At 32.3% G+C, this 19,041-nt stretch overlaps 1 protein-coding gene across 2 annotated transcripts in view; it reads left to right on the forward strand.

Annotated features, from left to right (window-relative positions):
• Gpb5 (Glycoprotein hormone beta 5) overlaps positions 1–16,702 on the forward strand; it is a 172,424-nt gene extending 155,722 nt beyond the window's left edge. Inside the window, exons 1-3 of one of the 2 annotated variants that reach the window (XM_089253661.1) lie at positions 4,958–5,165; positions 13,726–13,927; positions 15,398–16,702. In XM_089253661.1, the coding sequence (XP_089109787.1) occupies positions 13,727–13,927; positions 15,398–15,640 (444 nt within the window). In that variant the 5' untranslated portion in view covers positions 4,958–5,165; position 13,726 and the 3' untranslated portion in view covers positions 15,641–16,702. Of the gene's footprint in view, positions 1–4,957; positions 5,166–13,725; positions 13,928–15,397 lie in introns of those variants that run through there. The other variant, XM_089253662.1, reaches the window with a different exon arrangement.
• The last annotated feature ends 2,339 nt before the right edge of the window (positions 16,703–19,041 follow it).

The raw sequence follows: 19,041 nt of genomic DNA on the forward strand, positions 1-19,041 counted from the left end.
TTAAATTTAAATTTTTAAAATTATAAAAAAATAGCCGGGATTTCGCTATCAAGTTTTATAAAAGATCTTTTATAAAAGTTGAACAATTCAACCAATAGGCGTATCGGTTGCATTCAAGCAAATGCAACCAGGTATCTTATTTGTTCAATTTTTCACGTTTTATCAAAGAGCTTTCACAAAACTTTTATAGTGTAATACCGGTCTTAGGCCGGGATTACACTATAACAGTTTGATAAAAGTCCTATTATAAAACTTGAAAAATGCAGCCAATAAGGTCAACGGCTGCATTTTCTAGAATGTAACCAATAGCCTTATTGGTTAGATTTTTCAAGTTTTATAAAAGGGATTTTATGAAACTTTTATAGTGTAATACCGGCCTTAGGTAGAATTGTGATGTGAATATTTCTAAGCACAGACATTTTGAAAAAAGTCTCCACTCTCCTTTTTTTCTACTTGCAAAGTCTTTGATATCTCTTGATTTTTTTTTTTTCTTTTCTGGTACATCATTGGATGTTTTTGGAATTTTCCTTTCATATTTTTCCGAAAAGACAGATTTTTTTTTCAAAATCTTTTGCAAATATTTTAAGATATTTTCTCCCATCAACTACTTGTGAGGATCGGAATGAAGGCATCTTTATATCCATAGTCTATGGGGCTCTAGATTAAACCACCAAAGAATGGTTCTAAGCTGCCTATGTGTGGGCACTCTCTCTCTCTCTCTCTCTCTCTATCTCTATCCCTCTCTCTGAATGCGGGCGTCTTTAGTGCTCGTGTGAAAGGGCATACGGACCCGCGTCCGCATCCGCTCCATGTGAAAGAAGCCTAACCACTTGTCCCTCACTCACCAAAACTAACCACTTGTCACTCACTCACCAAAACTAACCACTTGTCACTCACTCACCAAAACTAACCACTTGTCACTCACTCACCAAAACTAACCACTTGTCACTCACTCACCAAAACTAACCACTTGTCACTCACTCACTATTTACTGTATCATTTACTGACTCACTCACTCGGTCATTCCTCGCTCACTTACTGGCTCATTGACTCGTGTCAAACTGTTGGTGAATTATTAATCGGTGAGTTTTCCCAGCGTTGGCCCAATTCCGTCGATGAATTTTTGGTCTGAATTTTCCTGGTGAATAATTTTGCTAGCGGTGAATTGCATGGTGGTTAATTGTTGTTAGTGAATTTTACGTTAACCTTTTCTTCTCAACCATTGATCGTGACAAAAAATTCCCAATTACAAAATTAATTTTTTTACTGAAATAAATACTCATTTTTTATGGCTCAATGGTTAAAAGTTAATTTACTAAAAATTACCGAATTTTAATTTTTTTATATGTTTTCATTGAACCCATAGTTTATATCTGGAAAAAGGTTTTCCTTTCAGAAAAAACAAGAAAAATTTCACTGCCGTAAGACACTAATTTATCGAGATACTAAATTTTAAAGTTTTAAAGAGAGCTCGGAGGCCGGTCACATATTGAGCAGCAAAATATTTAAATTGTTACTTAACCAAATGATGAGAATGAAATTTCAAATATATCTCTGATAATTAAAATTAATACATCAAATTGATATTCAAATTAACATTGAAAGATCATGACTGATATTAGACTGTTTTTTAAATATCAATATAATCAAAGAAATTTTTTTGTTTCCAAACACGTGTTTATTATTTTATTTGTCAATTTTTTCATATTAAATGCGTAGCAAAACTATTTGAGAATTTCTCTTACTAGTAAATTGCAAATTTCGAAATCGAATATCAGCTTTTGTCGTACGGTGCTGAAACTTGTTTTATTTGTTATATTACTACAAGGACAAACTTTTTCCAGATACGACAAGATAGCTAAAGAAAATAGAAAAAAGTAAAATTTTGCAACTTGATTAAAAATTAATTTTTTTTACGCAAAAGTTCTATAATATGTATACTTACTTCATTTTGAACACTTTTGTGATTGAAAGTTTTTGTTTCCGACCAACTGTTGAGAATAAAAAAAGGCTGGGTAAGGACTTCTTTATACGCTATATAAAACAAATATGGCTATTTATGCTTTACGTATTTTTTATGTATTTAAATACAGTGAAACCTCGCTACGACAATACTCGATATGACGATAAACCCCTTCTACAACGGTATTTTTTCAAATCTTGTTTGGAATTTGCTTTACTCTAATGTTGAACTCCTCGCTATACAGCGATATCTTTTATTATGATAAGTCCCTCTGTATAACGATATTTTTCGAGGATGTTTCGAAACAGTTACAACGATATATTTTTATTTTGCTCAAAATCACCTTCAATATATTTTTAAATTCCCACCATTTTTTGTTCTTTCGAGGGTGTGTGGGGTTTCAACATGGGTAGCACTTCCTACCCCCATCCCCAAAAGTGTTGATTAAATTTCTGTGAGACTACTTTTCTGTGTATTACACACAAGTGTTATGTGGTAAACTACTTTACAGGGTGTGACAACTAACGGAATTTTATTCATAAATTAATCAGTTAGAAAAAATGTATTTCCTGCGAATAAATACTTGCAATGCATTTTATGAGGGGTACTATATAACAACGCCAGCTCAGGAGAGATGTCAACAACAACAACATAAATTTGGGGGTGCCTGGTAATAATGCTGCCTCTCGATATAACGATTACCCTTGTACAACGATATTTTTTCTGATCGTTATATCGAGGTTTCACTGTACCTATATATAATAAATTAAGTAGTCAAAAATGTCAGCGAGTTGATCCACAAGTGTTTAGAAGTTTCAGTATTGGATAGACTGCATTCATTGAATACAAATATTTCTATATCTACATCATGGGAGTTTTTTACATCCGTCTTCATTTCTCTGCTTTTTTGTAGTAATCATTCATTTTGTAATTTTGAAAATAAAATTCAGTCGAGCCCGGATATAACGAAGTCTCACGAGAACGTGATGCAGAATTCGTAATATCCGATAGTTGTTATAACCGATACACGATAAATGCTCGAGTTTAACGTGCAAACATACTTAAAGTAGCGCTTGTGACCAGCCCGCAAACTAGAGATGGTTCACGGATATGGGACAGGTGGTCCTCGGACAGACGTGAAAATTGAATTGTAATTAAAACTATTCACTCATGTCTCAGAAATGAGGAGCTTATTTTCAAATAGGGGACATTTCCACCTTTGCTAAATTTGCAGAAGTAAACAGTAACAATATACTCTATGTTTCTCTTGATTAACATTCAAGATAGTTATCTACATTTGAATTTTGGAAATTTTATGTTTTGAAAGAAAATTAATGGAAATGTTAGCTTTTGATTAAAATTGGAGCTGATTAAGTCTGAAAAATTGGAAATGTCTACGTCACCTCTTGATTCCAGAAGGTTTTAACTAGCCCAGGAAGGTACCATTACTATTACTACTACTTAATTGCACATGCCGCTCGTACACATTCCACTACGGAATTTCTAACGAATTGGTACACTCAGGAATATGCGTGCACGAGATGTGAACCTAACGTGAAGATTGTTTCTGTAAGATCCTTGTTACGTGTAATCACATTTATACATTACATCACACTTCAACTATGTGTTGGATGATTGAATAATTGTGCCGTTGTAGGCCTGTTGCTCTCTCTATGGCGAGACTTTTTAACGGGGAGATCGGTTAGCATCTTATTGCCCTCTCGTCATTAGAAACACGATCATTCGACAGTGGAACCTCCTATAACGGACCCCTCTACTAACTGACCCTATTTTCAATTACATCGACGGGACTCAATTCATTTTACTACCCATTAACGGACACTCCCCATTGGCGGACAAACTTTTCGGTCCCATAGGTGTTCGCTATCGAGAGATAAAAATACCAAAGTGTATGAAAAATGTTCCCTTTTTTTATAGAAACGACTAACTTCACATTGTAACCCTACCAAAAACACTCCCGTTTGAATAGTCCCGGTAGCATAATCTGACAGAGCTTATTCCAAAGATTCTTAAAACATTAAAAAGTGCATTTCGAAAAAAAATATATAGTGAAAATGTTGCCTTTTTTTTGAAAATTAGCTCCTTAAATATTAACGGTGTTCAGGTAATTTTGAATAAAATGCTGGACTCGTATACTGTTAGTCAGTGGTTCTCAAAGTGTGCGTGTTGTAAACTTTTGTCAGAGGCAAACTGTCGATGATGATGTGTGTCTGTTCAGGGCTTTGAATTGAGGTTCTTCATTAGACTATTCTCTGTGGAGTCTTGAGGGCTCACAAAGCTAGGAAACTTTTTCATTAATGAAACTGAGGTTATACCGATCGCCTTTTATTTGAGTGGTTCTACAAATGAACAGAACCAGCGCTATATCTATAGAAATCACCATCTAGCTATAGATGGCACTCACAGAATATACCCATAGTCTTTCTCTGGAATAGTACAGTAGTACTTCTCATTTAGACTTTGTTTCTGAAAAAGAACTTCCAATTTTTTGGAACTTACTTCCTGAAAAATGTTCCATTGTTGCCGGAAATTTCTTTATATCCGATATTCATAAATATGGAAATGCGTTATAAGTGATATTTTCAACATTATTTTCGTATTGCAGGTTCACTGACACGGAAAAAAAATTCTTTATAACCGATTCTTCGTAATATCCGATTTCATTATGAGTCTCGACTGTACATTGATGCGTTGTTGTTGCAACAAAGTGATCACACAATCATCCCCCGCAATCATTCTTCACAAGCAGAGTCCATATCAAGCTTTTAGAGAAGATGGGGGAGAGAGGGTATATACGTGTTTTTGAAAAGTGAAAATCGTTGTGTATAGGCGTCATGTGTTTCCTTTGCATCCTACCTGTTGAGGAAGAGAAGATTGCATGTAGTAGAGAAACGAACATTCCACCAATCGCTGGACTTGAATGAAAACGTACAAAGCGCTCTCTGCTTTTACTCATTCACTTTGGCTGCGCTTTTACATTGAGTAAGAAGTAAGCTTTATATCCACATCCATCGCTCGCGTTTTTGTTTTGTCTTTCGGCATTTAAAATCAAGAGCACTTATTTTACGCAACGAGCACTCAAAAGTTTAGTTGGCAAAAGCACGTATATATAAATAAAAAAGTTTCTTCTCTCAATACTTTTGACGTGGAAAAATCTTTGTCTCTCAATCTCTATACTCAGGTAAGATACATTATTATAATTAGAGCTCGGAAGTTCATAGAAAAATGCCATAAATGCCCTTTTCTGCCTATTTTTATAAAAATGCCTTTTTTGAATTTTTCCTGCCGTAGATGGTTATTTCGATATTGCTTTATATTTGTCTGTGAATTTTGGAGGCCATATTCTATATAACTTGGATATTTTGATCATTAAGAAATTCAAAACTATTGTTCATTTTTAAAATTTCAATTTTTTTGCATAAATTTCTATCATAAAGCCCCACCCCTCCCAACTCCATTTGAATGCAAATAATCGTAAGTGCCTGAAAGATAGACGTCTGACAAAATAGTGCTGCTAGGCGTAGAAGTGACAAAGATTTTTCATCTCTGTTCTTTCAGATAGCAATCGACATACCATCAAGCTCACATCAATATTGTAAGGGTTCTAAGTAAAACATAATTACAGTTATTGACTAATTGTGTTTCTTTGATTTTTGCTAACATTATTTTGCATGTTAGCAAATTACATATTTACTATTTGATCAAATCACCTCCGACATAAGCTTGAAGGATCACAAACACTTCTTTTTGGCATGATAGTATAAACTTAGCTTGACTAATAAATAATATGTATAATTATTATAAACTGATAAAGAACAATAGACGGAAGCCAGTTTTTTAGCCAATTTTCGGACCCTTAATATCTTAGTTTTCAGTCATTGTTTCTTTTTGCCCATTAGTTATAAATGTCTTTTTCAATGCCTAGTTTTAACATTTTTAGTGCTTTTTGCCTGCCTATTTTCAGTTTCAAGTTTCTAAACTTCCAGTCTCCAATTATAATCAATGTGAAAAATATTTTTTATTTAATACTTCTAAAATTTCACTATATATTTATATCCATATTTTAACCTCTTCAAACCTGAGTCAAAACTGGCAATTAAAATAATTTTTTTGTGATTGATTTGTGTTTAGTATATGTCAAAATGCCCTTTAAAAAGAAAGAAAAGTAATTAATTGATTATTTTATTCAGATCGATATCTCTACTAGGACCATTTCTGTTAGGCACATATGTGAGTACCTCAGATATTAACTTTAAGCAATAATCATGAAAACCATTCAATCGGGTCTCCTACTTTTTAACATGGTAAAAACCTTTCTTATGTAGAAATGTTATTATTTTCCTTTGATTTATTTTAAATTTTCACCACATATATTTGATTGCGTGTGCTAGCCTATGCAAGTGCAAACTTTTACCTGTCTTCAATACTTAATTTTTTACAAATTTTCAGAAAAATGTATTAAAAACTGCTTGCGCGCATGATAAAATTGCATGAAATCAATGTAATTGAATAAAAAAATTATTCAAAAAGAAATGATGAGATTTTATCAACTCAATCTTATTCAAAATTAAATTTTAAATATTTTAAATTTAAAACAAGTTTTATAAAAAAATTTTAAAAAAGAATTTTATAACCCAAGTATCATTTTTGAATAAAATTCTGATACTTTTATGTTCCATAAAAGAATAGTTTTTTTTGATGAAAAAATTTATTTTTGAATAATTTTAATTCTTTTAGCAGGACAAATGAATGAATTCATAATTTCACTAATGCTGTATTTAATTTTGCGCTTGCGGATAACGTAATCACTGTAACATTGTCAATATTATAACGACGCAAAATAATGATGTAATGATCTAAACTAATTATAAAACCCCTAAAAAAATTCATCCAGTGATATAGTATCATGATACTGACAACTAACTATAGAATAACAACTGTGAACATTTGTAATTTATAAGCACCTGTAACGTATTTCAAGAAAAAAATAATAGTCATTCATTGTATAAAAACTGCTTTATTATAAGCATTGTTCCACGTTATACCTGTTAGAATAAAACTTTCTGCAATTCGCATTTCAGGTTTTGAAACGTTTCTTTTCCATAAAAAGTATATCTGCAGCGGTATAGTTGCGAGTGTTATCCATCATAACCTTTGCTACTACATTCAATCTAATTTACATCTATCAATAAAAAAAAATTGAATTCAATGCAACTTTTTCAACAAGTTTTCTTTGCGTTATATAAATATGGATTTAGTGGTATTTATTGTTATATACTTTTCAATATCAATGAATAACACAAAAAATCAGAAATCATAGAATCCACCTGCATGACTATACAATAGACAATTAGAACTTGATAGATATTTTATTTAAAACGTAAGCCACAAATTCACTAAACAAAAATATCTCTGAATTCTCAAATACCACATCTGGAGGGTCAGCCATCATATGCTTTTACGAAGACTAATGATTGCTGCAGTTTTATTTTGCTAAGATTCTTCCTCGTGGTGCTTATTTTCATTAATCTAATTTTAATTCTCATATCGTCTTGTTCGCCGTCGGTTCAATTACAGAATTAGTTTCGAGCATCGAAGGGGTCTCTAGATTTGAGATCCATTCATAAATACTTGCGTTATAAAAAGTTGTTAAGTTTTTAAAAAAATTTTTGATTTGAAATTTAATTTTGAATAAGATTGAATCGGTGATGCTATGATACCCTCAATGTTTTTTTTTCAACAGTTTTCTTTATTTTGAATTATTTTTTGATTATACATTGATTTCATGCAATTTTGTCATGCGCGCAAGCCATTTTTTATCATATTTTTTTGAAAATTTGTAACAACTTAAGTATTAAAAATATGTAAAATTTTGCACTGTCATGGGAAAGCACACACAATCAAATGTATGTGAAAAAATTTGAAATAAATCAATGGAAGAGTAATATTTTAAATATTGTTTCTACACAAGAAAGTTATTACCATGTTAAAAGGTAGGAGATTCCTTATAAAGACTTTTAATATCTTGAGTAAAAGGGAAAAAGTTTAGAAAATTGCGAAAAGAGCGTTTCAGTGAATATTTTAGGTATTGCCAGTTATACAGCCTTTTTTATTCGCTTGTTCAACAGATTCGTGAGTCTTTCCGAGCAATCACTTTCGTTAAGTAGATTTTACAGAATAAATTCTTGATTGTGACTCACTGATTGATATATATTTACCTATTGCTCTCTTTCAGTCACCTCGTTCTCGTTAGGCATTTTGCCTGTTGTGGCGTTGTATTTGTATTTCTCAACGGATATACTCTTTACTGTTATTTGAATTTAAAATATGTGCAAAAAAAGCAAACTATATCAGAAACAATGCATATAGCGTTTGTTTTCCTAGAGCAGTGGCTCCCAAAGTGTGGGTTGCGACCCCCTGGGGGATCACGTCAATCAACTATAGGGATGTCTCGAAAGATTCTCCAAAATAAAAACTTCCAAATAAGAAATTCATTTTTATTCTAAAAATATGTGAAAACTAAAAAATGCTCTACTCAGCTGAGCTAATTACCATGTATCACACGATGTGATTTTATCAAATTCTACTTCTATAATCAGTATATTAAGTTAATATTTATATAGAAAGGTGATTCAGAGAGAATCACCTGATTTCAAAACTACAATATATTTCTTAAAAAATAAAAACATAGAATGTGTGATAAGTAATATATGTGAATATAAGGGGGGAAATGTGTCTACGTTTTATGAACAATTTTTGCTAATGGTCAATTTCAAGTGTAGAATCATTTTGAAATTGGATGATTCTTTTAATCACACTGTACACGAAAATCAAGTACCATACACCTCGCTACACTTCTATCTTACATAAGGAACACTAAGAACATCAAAAAATAAAATAAGAATTTATATAATATTTTTTTTAAAGAAATATATAGAATGTCGTTAAAAGTCTACATAGCCCAATTAAAACCGAAACAAAAAGTACTTTCGAGACAGAACATTTGCTGGTAAAAAATCCGAATTTTCTGGAAAACCGGGGCATACGGTCAGACTATGTAAGGGGTCGCTGAGAAGTTTTTTGATCAAAAGGGGGGCCGCGCTTCAAAATGTTTGGGAACCACTGCCCTAGAGAATTAAAACAAAATCGGTCAATGAACGCAGCCAAGTAAAACAGATCTGTTCTTAGCATAACATTACTGGTAATCAAATACTGTCAATAAAAATTTAACCACAAGATTGAAGCTTATTTTTACTCAGTACAATCTTCAAAGTTTTGACTCTTTAATGCTAAGAGTAATTTGGACGTTCGATAAGAACACGCACAATTTTGGATTTTATATCAATCACTTTTTTTTACATTTCATAAACACATTATTATTTTATGTTGCCAAAATTATTTCAAAATGTTTGATCTTTGAACAGTTTCATCCATTTGTTTGGAAAAAAAAAGCGTTAATATATGTATATCAATAAGAAATAAAAACTTCTCGATTCAGAATTTCTGATTTAAACGTATTGTTATATTGAATTCGCTTCTTTGTGGTTATCTTCAAATTTTTTGCAGGAGAATCGTTATAAATATTCCCGCGGCTTTTCATTCTTTTCAACGAGTAGACGAATTTTCTACACAAATATCTCTTATTACATTCTATGATACCCTGCAATATCCAAACACTTACTGTCAGCTAAATCTGCATCAATGTTCTACTGAGATTCTTGGTTCATCCAGGAAGAGTCGAACGTCGTCAAACTCCCCTTGAATCGGTTTCATAGTTTCCCGATTAAATTTATGTTGGGACATGGTAGCTGAGTATCTAAGTATCCAAATGTGACTCGTGCCCTTTGAACAAATTTTTCACAGTTCGACACCAATGTATTTTGCCGCCGTCATTCTGGAATACGTCATCAGTGTCGGAGAAAAAAATGTATTTTTATGGATAAATATGGATAAATATGGATAAATACGGATAAATATGGATAAATATGATAAATATGTATAAATATGATAAGTATGATAAATATGGATAAATATCTTCAATATAATAAATATGCTTTAATATCCAGTTGACATTATTTCCCATTTTATCACTGATCCTAGTCCGTAAGAGTGAAAACAACCCCAGATCACCACACTTTTATGGGAACTTTACGTATAGAATGCAATAGAGTGTATTGGATAAAATAGGTGCAACAGAAAAGCACTGTAGCTTTAATTAATTTTAAAATAACGACGCAAAACAAAAGTTTTAAGGTGGGAAAAAGTATATAATAATGAGTTTGCATGGAAAAAAATGTCTTTGAGAATGGAACGATGTATATATAAGCGGTGCTTTCCTTGATATAATCGTAAAAAAAACCACCTAAAAGAGCTTGGATATTTATTTGGTTCGGTCATGGATTTATTCAGACGTTTCTAAATAAAGGAACATGTTCGAACGGGTTGTTCTTTTAGGCGATTCCTTACGGTTGTCTCACATTTGCTTGTCTTGGAGAATTCTGTCCATTCGATGTCCATTTTTTACATATTTTAATGATGTGTGTCTCCTATGTAACAGACGTAGAAGTTCGTCACCAAGAACAAGAGCCATTCTGATTGGTAACAGCATGAATGACATTTTACTAGCTAACCATTGATACTAGATGCATACTTTCAGTTAGAAAAAGTATCCAAACAACGTGTAGAACTCAGATACGTCATTCATATTGCAAGGGGTTGTATAGTTATTAGAATAAAAAATTTACTTTTTATACGGACACCCTGTGCCCAAAAACCCAATTAGAAAGTTGTTGCCCTGTTTCTCCTGATGCCAACAAAAAAAACCCCGTTTCTAAGTGCGATATTCACTGAGATATTTGAATTCAAAACACGGAGGAAAGATTGGAAAAACACCATAAATGAGGGTGAAAAGCGTTTTTCGTTAGTTTTTGCTGTTTTTTCCAATTTTTCTCCATTTTTCAAACTCAAATATCTCAGTGAATATCGCACGTGTACCCGTGGAGTGATTTTTGTTGGCATCAGGAGGGACAGGGCAACAACTACCTAATTGGGTTTTCTGGTACAGGGTGTACGTATAAAAAGTTATTTTTATTTTATTTTAATAACTATACAACCAAATGACGTATCTGAGTTCTGCACGTTATTTGGATTACTTTTTCTAATTGAAAAATGCGTCTAGGATCAATGGTTTGCTAGTAAGATACCGTGCATGCTTTTACCTATGCGCAATGTATATATCAAGTTTAATAACATTCCTTGCGAACAATCATGGATCTTCTTACATTTATGTTTTTTTATCTTTCAACACATGTTTAATGTGTAACATGTTAATGTCACCTCCGATATCATTATATTTATTCATATTTCGAATATCTCACAAAACAGGCTCACATTTATCATCAATAATAAGTAGGAATATAATATTTCCTTTTTAAATGTAACTACCAACACAAATTTTTCTATACGTCGTTTGTGTGTTCTCACATAGATACGATACTTTTTTCCGGAGATAACATCTGTTTATCGTCGTAATTTTAAAACCAACTAAAACTTTGTCGGTTAAATTTTAACATTTCCTTCCGATGGATCTATATATCATATTTCATCGCTTTAATTTGGTTCGGAACATTTTCTGGTTCATAATGGGGGTTTCTTTTCGCAGTTTTCTCATCTCATTAATAAACGAATTTTTCAAGGTTTGTAGGTGCTATCAGTTTACATCGAACACTTCTTTCCCTAAGATGACCTTCCTTGCCTATCATGTTATTTCGTTGCAGTTAATTTTTTTATATTATCAATCACGTGTTCTCAAGTTTAATAAATAACATCATATAATTGGGATTTTTTCTGTTATGTCTAGACATTTACTTGTGTGCAAAGAATGTCTAGTATGAAGCTAAAAGCTCATTGCACTGATATCCGTTATTACATCGTAATTGTTTTCCTTCCTCAAGACCTTTCTTATAAAACTTCGGAACACCTTTTTTTCACCATTTTATATTTCATCAAATGAAAAAAAATTAGTAACAAAGAGATGAATTCAACATGAAAAAATGGATAAATAATGATTATGCGAGCATTAGAGAAATTACTCAAGTTGACAGAATGCACTGCTGTATTTGAAAATGTAAGAAATGATATACGGGGGGATACTATATACCACCCAATAATCACACAAGTGATTCCTTGTGAGTTACTAATGCGGAAAATGTTTTTAGTTTTTCTTTGGTTTTGCCCATAATTAATGAGTTATAGCGCTTTAAAAGTAGATTACGTCACTTGATATTCCTGTCAAATTCACCAAGCATACAATAAATTTTTAACTTGGAGTTTTTGAAGGTGGTAAATAATCTATTAATCCAAACATAAATCGAGAAAGCAAAAACCAGTTTTATTTTGTGTGTGTGTGTGCGTGCACTTTTCACATTTTTACACGATCGTTATACCCAAAAATAAAAATGTTTTTGCTTTGATCAAAATTGTGCACAACGTCTGTGTTCATTTGATTTGTCCGATTTAAATGAATGACACGTCACAAAATGTAAAAAGTATTTTCAACGATTCCCTGCTTAATTTAACAAAAGTGTGAGTTTTTCGGTAAAACTTTCGTTAAAATAGAAAATTTTCTTTTATAAAGACTCTATATATATATATATATATATAATATATATATATATATATATATATATATATACCGTATGTGTGTGTGCGGTGTGTCATAGCTATTTTATCTATATCTTTCCTTCATTTCATTTATCTTTACAATTGTATACACAAAACTGAACCTAATAATTAAGAATTTGAAAGGCCAATTCTGAATTGGTTCTTAAACAATTTAAATATGTTCAGGTCATAGAATCCAAGTGTGAGATGTTTACTATACCACTTCTAGGTGGCATTTTAATCTATTCTACACTCGTACGTAAGTTTAAATCAAATTTTTTTATACATAGGTTGAGAGAACTAAATATAGAATTTAAACAAAATATTTAATTACTAATGAACAATGTTTTAGACAAAAATTACCTCGAGTACAAATTTAAACCCACGCATTAATTTTATTTTATATTTTCCAAGTTCAACACTTACACGTGCGAGAAACAAAAAATCTCTCGGTGAAAACGTAAGGTATAGAATTAAGAATGTTACCATCACACTTCCTAAAACTTTCCGCTGCAGGGTCACATCAAAGTACTGCATGTGCTCACTGAATAAGAGACAGATCTTTTTCGGTAGTGGGAATTCATTAGTTTAATCCTTAAAAGGAATCGCGTTATGCGTTTCGCGGCATAGTTTCATCGATTCCACACAGAGAGTATTTTTGGTCTTGTTACTCAGAAGAACTAGCTTAAAAAAAAACTTCACTTGAATGTGAATGAATTTTCTAACACTTGCTAATACCGCTGTTTTGAACGGTAAAAGGAACTTGATCTTGTAAACTCCCCTATTCTTTTTAAATGACTTCAAGAAAGTACTTCAATTCTCTAAGAGGAAACCAAAAATATTTCCTTCATTTAAATCTCGAAAAAAGAAAATGAAACTATAAGAAAAAATTGTCGTGTTTACTAACCACACGCTTCCGATTTTGTTGAATTTATTTTCAAAAATATTCAGAACATTTTTTGTTCGGATCAAGAATGTTCGTGGTATATTTTAGAATTGTTTTGTATGTGAAAATATTTCTTGAGATTATTAATTGAAACATTTCACGCATTTATTTTACTGTTGTCATCTCAATATAGGATGCGATATTTAAGTGGAGTGATACTTATTGTGTCTGGGTTTGTCTTGACTGTGACATGCTTCTACATTGACCCAAAAACAACACTAGACTGTCATCTGAGGAAGTACACTTTCCGAGCAACACGTACTGATTATAATGGTCGACAGTGTTGGGATACCATTACAACTCTTTCTTGTTGGGGGCGATGTGACTCCGGAGAGGTAAACAAAATATTTTATACCGAAAATTCATTTGTAGCCATAGATATTTTGCAGTGATATTTCCAATATCTCATGAAACGTATGAAGTGAAAAATAATGTGAAATATTTGTTTTCAGTATAAAATCAAAGCAATCTGAGTTCATGCATCAATTTTTGGAATTATGAACCAGTGCAAATATTAGTCTTGTTGTTACACTGAAAAAATTACTAAAACTCAAATTTTTTCAAAGAATATTGTCGATTTTATACAGGGTGATGGGACGAACTGTAAGAGGTGATGTAAGACCTTTAAACAAAAACTTTTGGTCGTGGAATGTGTGGTGCGGGCACACAAAGCGAAATAGCAAAGTCGGTAGAGGGGGTTTTGAGAGAGCGCACAACCAGCATCCCCGAAAGAAAAGAGGGTGTTGGTGTCTTTTTGGGGGTGTTGGTACAACCGCACTTCACACCAAAAGCAAATATCATATTTTTCTGACGGATTAGCTGTAATAAGTGCAATCAACTATTCAAAGGCACAAGGTATGGTAATGTGGTAAGCCTTCTCGTGGTGCAACTTGGGATACGCAAATTCTACCACAAGTCATTGTACCGCTTGATCAATGTTGGAGCAGCATAACCTTGACGGTCCTTGCACCAATAAAAAACGAACTCCAATCCACTCCGAAGTTGCATATGAACCCTCAAATGGTTGATAGCACATACCGCTGCAGAACCGTCGAAAAAATATGGTACTATTTATTTTTGGTGCTGTTGCGCACTCTCTAAAAACACCCTTTACCGCCTTTGTTATTGCGATTCGACTGCACATTCTATGATCAAAAATGCTTGTTTAGGTGTCTTATATCACCTCCTAAAGTTTGTTCAATGAATTTAGAATCATTCTGCAGTAACCCATTCAGCGGCAATCCTGAGATATCTCGCCAAACTTCATCTGCTTTATTTCAGCCACCTCGAAATATCTCGGCTGCTAAAAACACGTTAAAGTTGTATTTACAGTAAAACGCATGTTTTCCATCCCTCTTCCAATCAGTCAACTGCCAGTGGACGGAGTCAGCTCTTGTTCAATGTTAGATAATAGGAGCAAGAAAAAGGGACTGTGTGTGTTCCTCCCCTTTGTTTCAGCACTGTAAAGAAATATATGCTCAGTATAAATAATACAAAAAAGTATTTCTCTTCTTAGGAAGCCACATTCTGATGACAGATATGTTTGTACCGTAGTGAGGAAAATTTTTTTTGGAGGGGGAGAAAGCAGTAATCAGCTCGCAATAGTAAAAAATACTTCTTCTTGAAAATAGGTGGCAATTTGTAAAGGTTTCACAATTTTAAATGTGGTAGTTGTTATGCGCGGATCAGGGAAATTTTAAAAACCACTTAAATGGTTAAGTGTACTGAATGATAAAAGTTTATGAAAAACTTGTATTTTTCGGCAGTGGATGCTCTAAAATATTTGAAATTTATTCTGTTTCCAGATATCTGACTGGCGTTTTCCGTTCAAAATTTCTTTTCATCCTATCTGCATGCATGAAAGAAAAGAGAAAAAAAGTACAACATTGCGTTACTGTCATCCTGATGCATCCGATGAGACACGGTACTTCGAATACTACGAAGCTTCCAGTTGCTCCTGTCAGACCTGCGACTCTTCAACTACAAGTTGCCAAGGATTTGCCGAAACTGACAGCATCAAGTCAACGGTAGCAACGACATATGCCTGATTACGACTCTCGTGAAGACCCATTCAAAAAATTATACTAACTCCGTCACAGCTCGCGAAATTCCCGGTATTCTGTCTATCACTAAATGACCTAAAAATCATGTTCGTCTGATGAATGATATATATATTTGGGACACCATAACATCTGATTTTAAATCTTTAGAACATTAACAAAGGGAAAAAGTTCATCAAATACAAGTTCAGAACTCTACTTCACGTACAAGAAAATTTTCATTGCATTGATCCAATCTGATTATTTGGATAATGATATGGGCCATTCCCAATCACTTGGAAAAAAATTAATTCAAATATATGCTAATTGTATAACAATATATAAAAATGTGTGCGTATAAAATAATCTTTATCACAATAAAGTACTTGTAAAAATACGTAAAAAAGCAAGTGTATCGTACCTTAAGATTCGATGTAGCTGGGAAACTTGGAGATATGTTTAGTTTATTCTAGAAGACTTTGCGTTTTTTGCTGTGATTGTTCGTGTAATCTGATTTTTTCACGTAGTAAATGTGCATCTTGCTATCAAATATACATATATATCTTTATAAGAGATAATAGACACGTGTAAAAGTATATAATTAGATATATATATATTTATTCATCAGCAGACTTATCCAAGTTAAAATTACGGTTTTAAAAAATTTATCATTTTGCTTCCCATAGAAAAGATGAAATATTCTATCAATGGATAATTTTTTGGTGGTTCATGTTTGTGTTTATGAGTGTTGTAAACTTGTATCAGAGAAATACGTGAAACATAAATATATTGAAATTACTTACATTTAAGAGAAATTTCCGGTGCGTTCGACAACTCATGCAATAATGATGCTTAGAATATGTTGCAAAACTCGATAGAATGTAAATTAAATAATCAATAGTTTCGTTATGTCCATTGCACGTAATTTGTACGCCAGTTATTACATCTATAAGCGTTTAGCTAGATATGTGTAGTTTGTATTCTCTTCAAGTTTATTCGTTTGTAATGTATTGTTTATTCGAGTATGTAATTGTTTTTGTTTCGGGTTATGTGCATGCATACGTGTCCACATCTGGGAATAAAGAACTGAGATGATAAAAAATTTACTGACGTTTCATTCAATTGTGATTGAAAATTTCTTTATTTTTTATATAATTCACGAGACATGATTAACACAGCGTTATTTCAAATTTTTTGCTCTCCTAGTTTACCGATTAAAATGGGAGAAAAAATTGCTCAGTCTACAAAATAATGACACCAAACTTTCATATGAAAACCAACCCATGCCACTTGACGATTACTTTAGGTTATTTAAATAATCCTCCTCAGAGGAAAAAAAAGTCAAAATTAATAGCGCATTCGATTGATCGAATATTTCTCATGAACTTATCGTAAAATATATACTTGTAAAATAGGCTTCATTACAATAAAATGATTTTTGAGGAGAAGTGGTTAAAGTGCTCAGACCTACGTCCCTGCAAGTGTCAAAATATATTTTATATTAAAATTCGATGGTATAGCCTTCGATCTAAAAGAGTGGTCTTCATCGCAGAATGTAAATCATTTGAAGGGATCAAAAATAAATCTCTTTTCATTCATTTTTTTTCAATTTTTAATCAATTTCAATAGAAACAAATAAAAACATAAGTGTGTAAAACAATTTCTCTCTCATCGCATTTTGTGTAATAAAGACGACAATTCGGTACATAAATATGATACCGATTGGCATGCAACAGTTCAACGATTTTTTTAACTAGCTCAATCTTGATAGATTTAATATATTAAGAAAATAAATGTGAATCGTGATCTTCCATTCGGCATGCCTTATGTGTTCTGTGAAAAACAAATCAGTAATGTGAGTGATTCTAAGAAATTAACACTTGCAAATGATTTCAATTTGCTCTAAGTCATAATTTTTCGAATTTTTTATAAACAAATCTAAAAAATTATCATCTATTCATAACTAAACCATGAGCTGAGATTTCTAGAGAGTTTTTTGTTGAGTCTAGATTCGATGTTATTCGTTAGAAATAGACTATATAATCATTTTCGAACATGAATTTTCTTGCTTCGAACAAACGAATAGAGCCATTGTCTCTCTGAAACACATTTCTCTGTTCCACACTCCACTTTCATATATGGACAGAAGATGGATGCAAAAAAACACTTTGGTTACCTTCGGACTTCGGATTTCCGTCAACACATTGTGGAACTGCAATTGTTAACCTTTTGCTATAGTGATTTATTAAAGTCGCTCTCTACTTAATTCTTGATTTTTCAATACCTATAAAAAAACTCTCTCTTCTGCCTGTAAATTTTCTATCTTGCATGAATATGTATAGTGAGGAGAAGCCAATGCCAAAGATGATCATCTTTGCGAGTATGTAACATTCCTTTACACTCGAAATGAATGGATAGTTCAACCAAATACAAATACAACGCCACAACAAGCAAAATGCCCAACGAGGTGGCTGATAAAAAGATGCCCATAAAAATATGGATGTCATATATTTCAAAAATACAGCAACCCAATTAAAAATGCAATTAACACAAATTATAAACAATATATACACATGATAAAATATTATACAACGCCCATAAAGAATACTTATGGTTGTCTTATTCTAAGAATGGATAACTTGTCGATTTACCCCAACATGTTTATCGTATTTCTTTTTAAACGTGTCAATTGTGTTACAATTTACTACCTCCGGGGGTAACAATGAAAACTATTTGAAGATTCTCTTTTCAAGTTTCTTCTAATCTTTAGTCTATTTCTATGAAAACAAAATTAGTCTGAATCCATTCTGATTAAAAAAATACACGTGTTTATAGCCCACGTTTCTTTTCATTAGAATTTTAGAAGGAATGCAAGCATGAGCGTGAAAACACGAGAAAACTAGTGATCAGTCAAAGTTGAAGCAATGCATTGAGATAAAAGATATCTCGTTAATTCTATTGAATACAAAGGCCTCTCAGATAATTACAGTTCTATTTCTCATTCACTATTTTCTCTGCTAAAGATGATGCTCGATTCGCGTTTGAAATTATGTATAAAATATCAGTTCGCTATTTGAAACATCGATATAAAAATATTTTTGAATTTATTCATCGCATCAATCCAAACGGCGTCTAGTTCATAAATATCCCGTTTGTTAAGCCTATTTCACGGACGCACTATATTACTGCTTTGAAGATTCTGCGGTGAAAATATTTCATTGAAGGATTTAGAGTTTGTGTGGAATGGAAATATTTGGATGAGCGTGAATGAGAATGACTCACTCATATCTGTTCTGGTTCATTCACATAATTTCCTCACAATAAAGTCGCAATTTCCGAAAAAAAGTTTGAGCTTTTATTTTTCCTCCGTATTTTTTTCGAAATTTTCGAAAACCCAATCTATTTTCTTT

Source organism: Pholcus phalangioides, unplaced genomic scaffold (genome assembly GCF_987345545.1).
Source record: "Pholcus phalangioides strain wild (caught in Gottingen) unplaced genomic scaffold, Ppha-v1.0 ptg000039l_1, whole genome shotgun sequence".
Taxonomy (NCBI): domain Eukaryota; kingdom Metazoa; phylum Arthropoda; class Arachnida; order Araneae; family Pholcidae; genus Pholcus; species Pholcus phalangioides.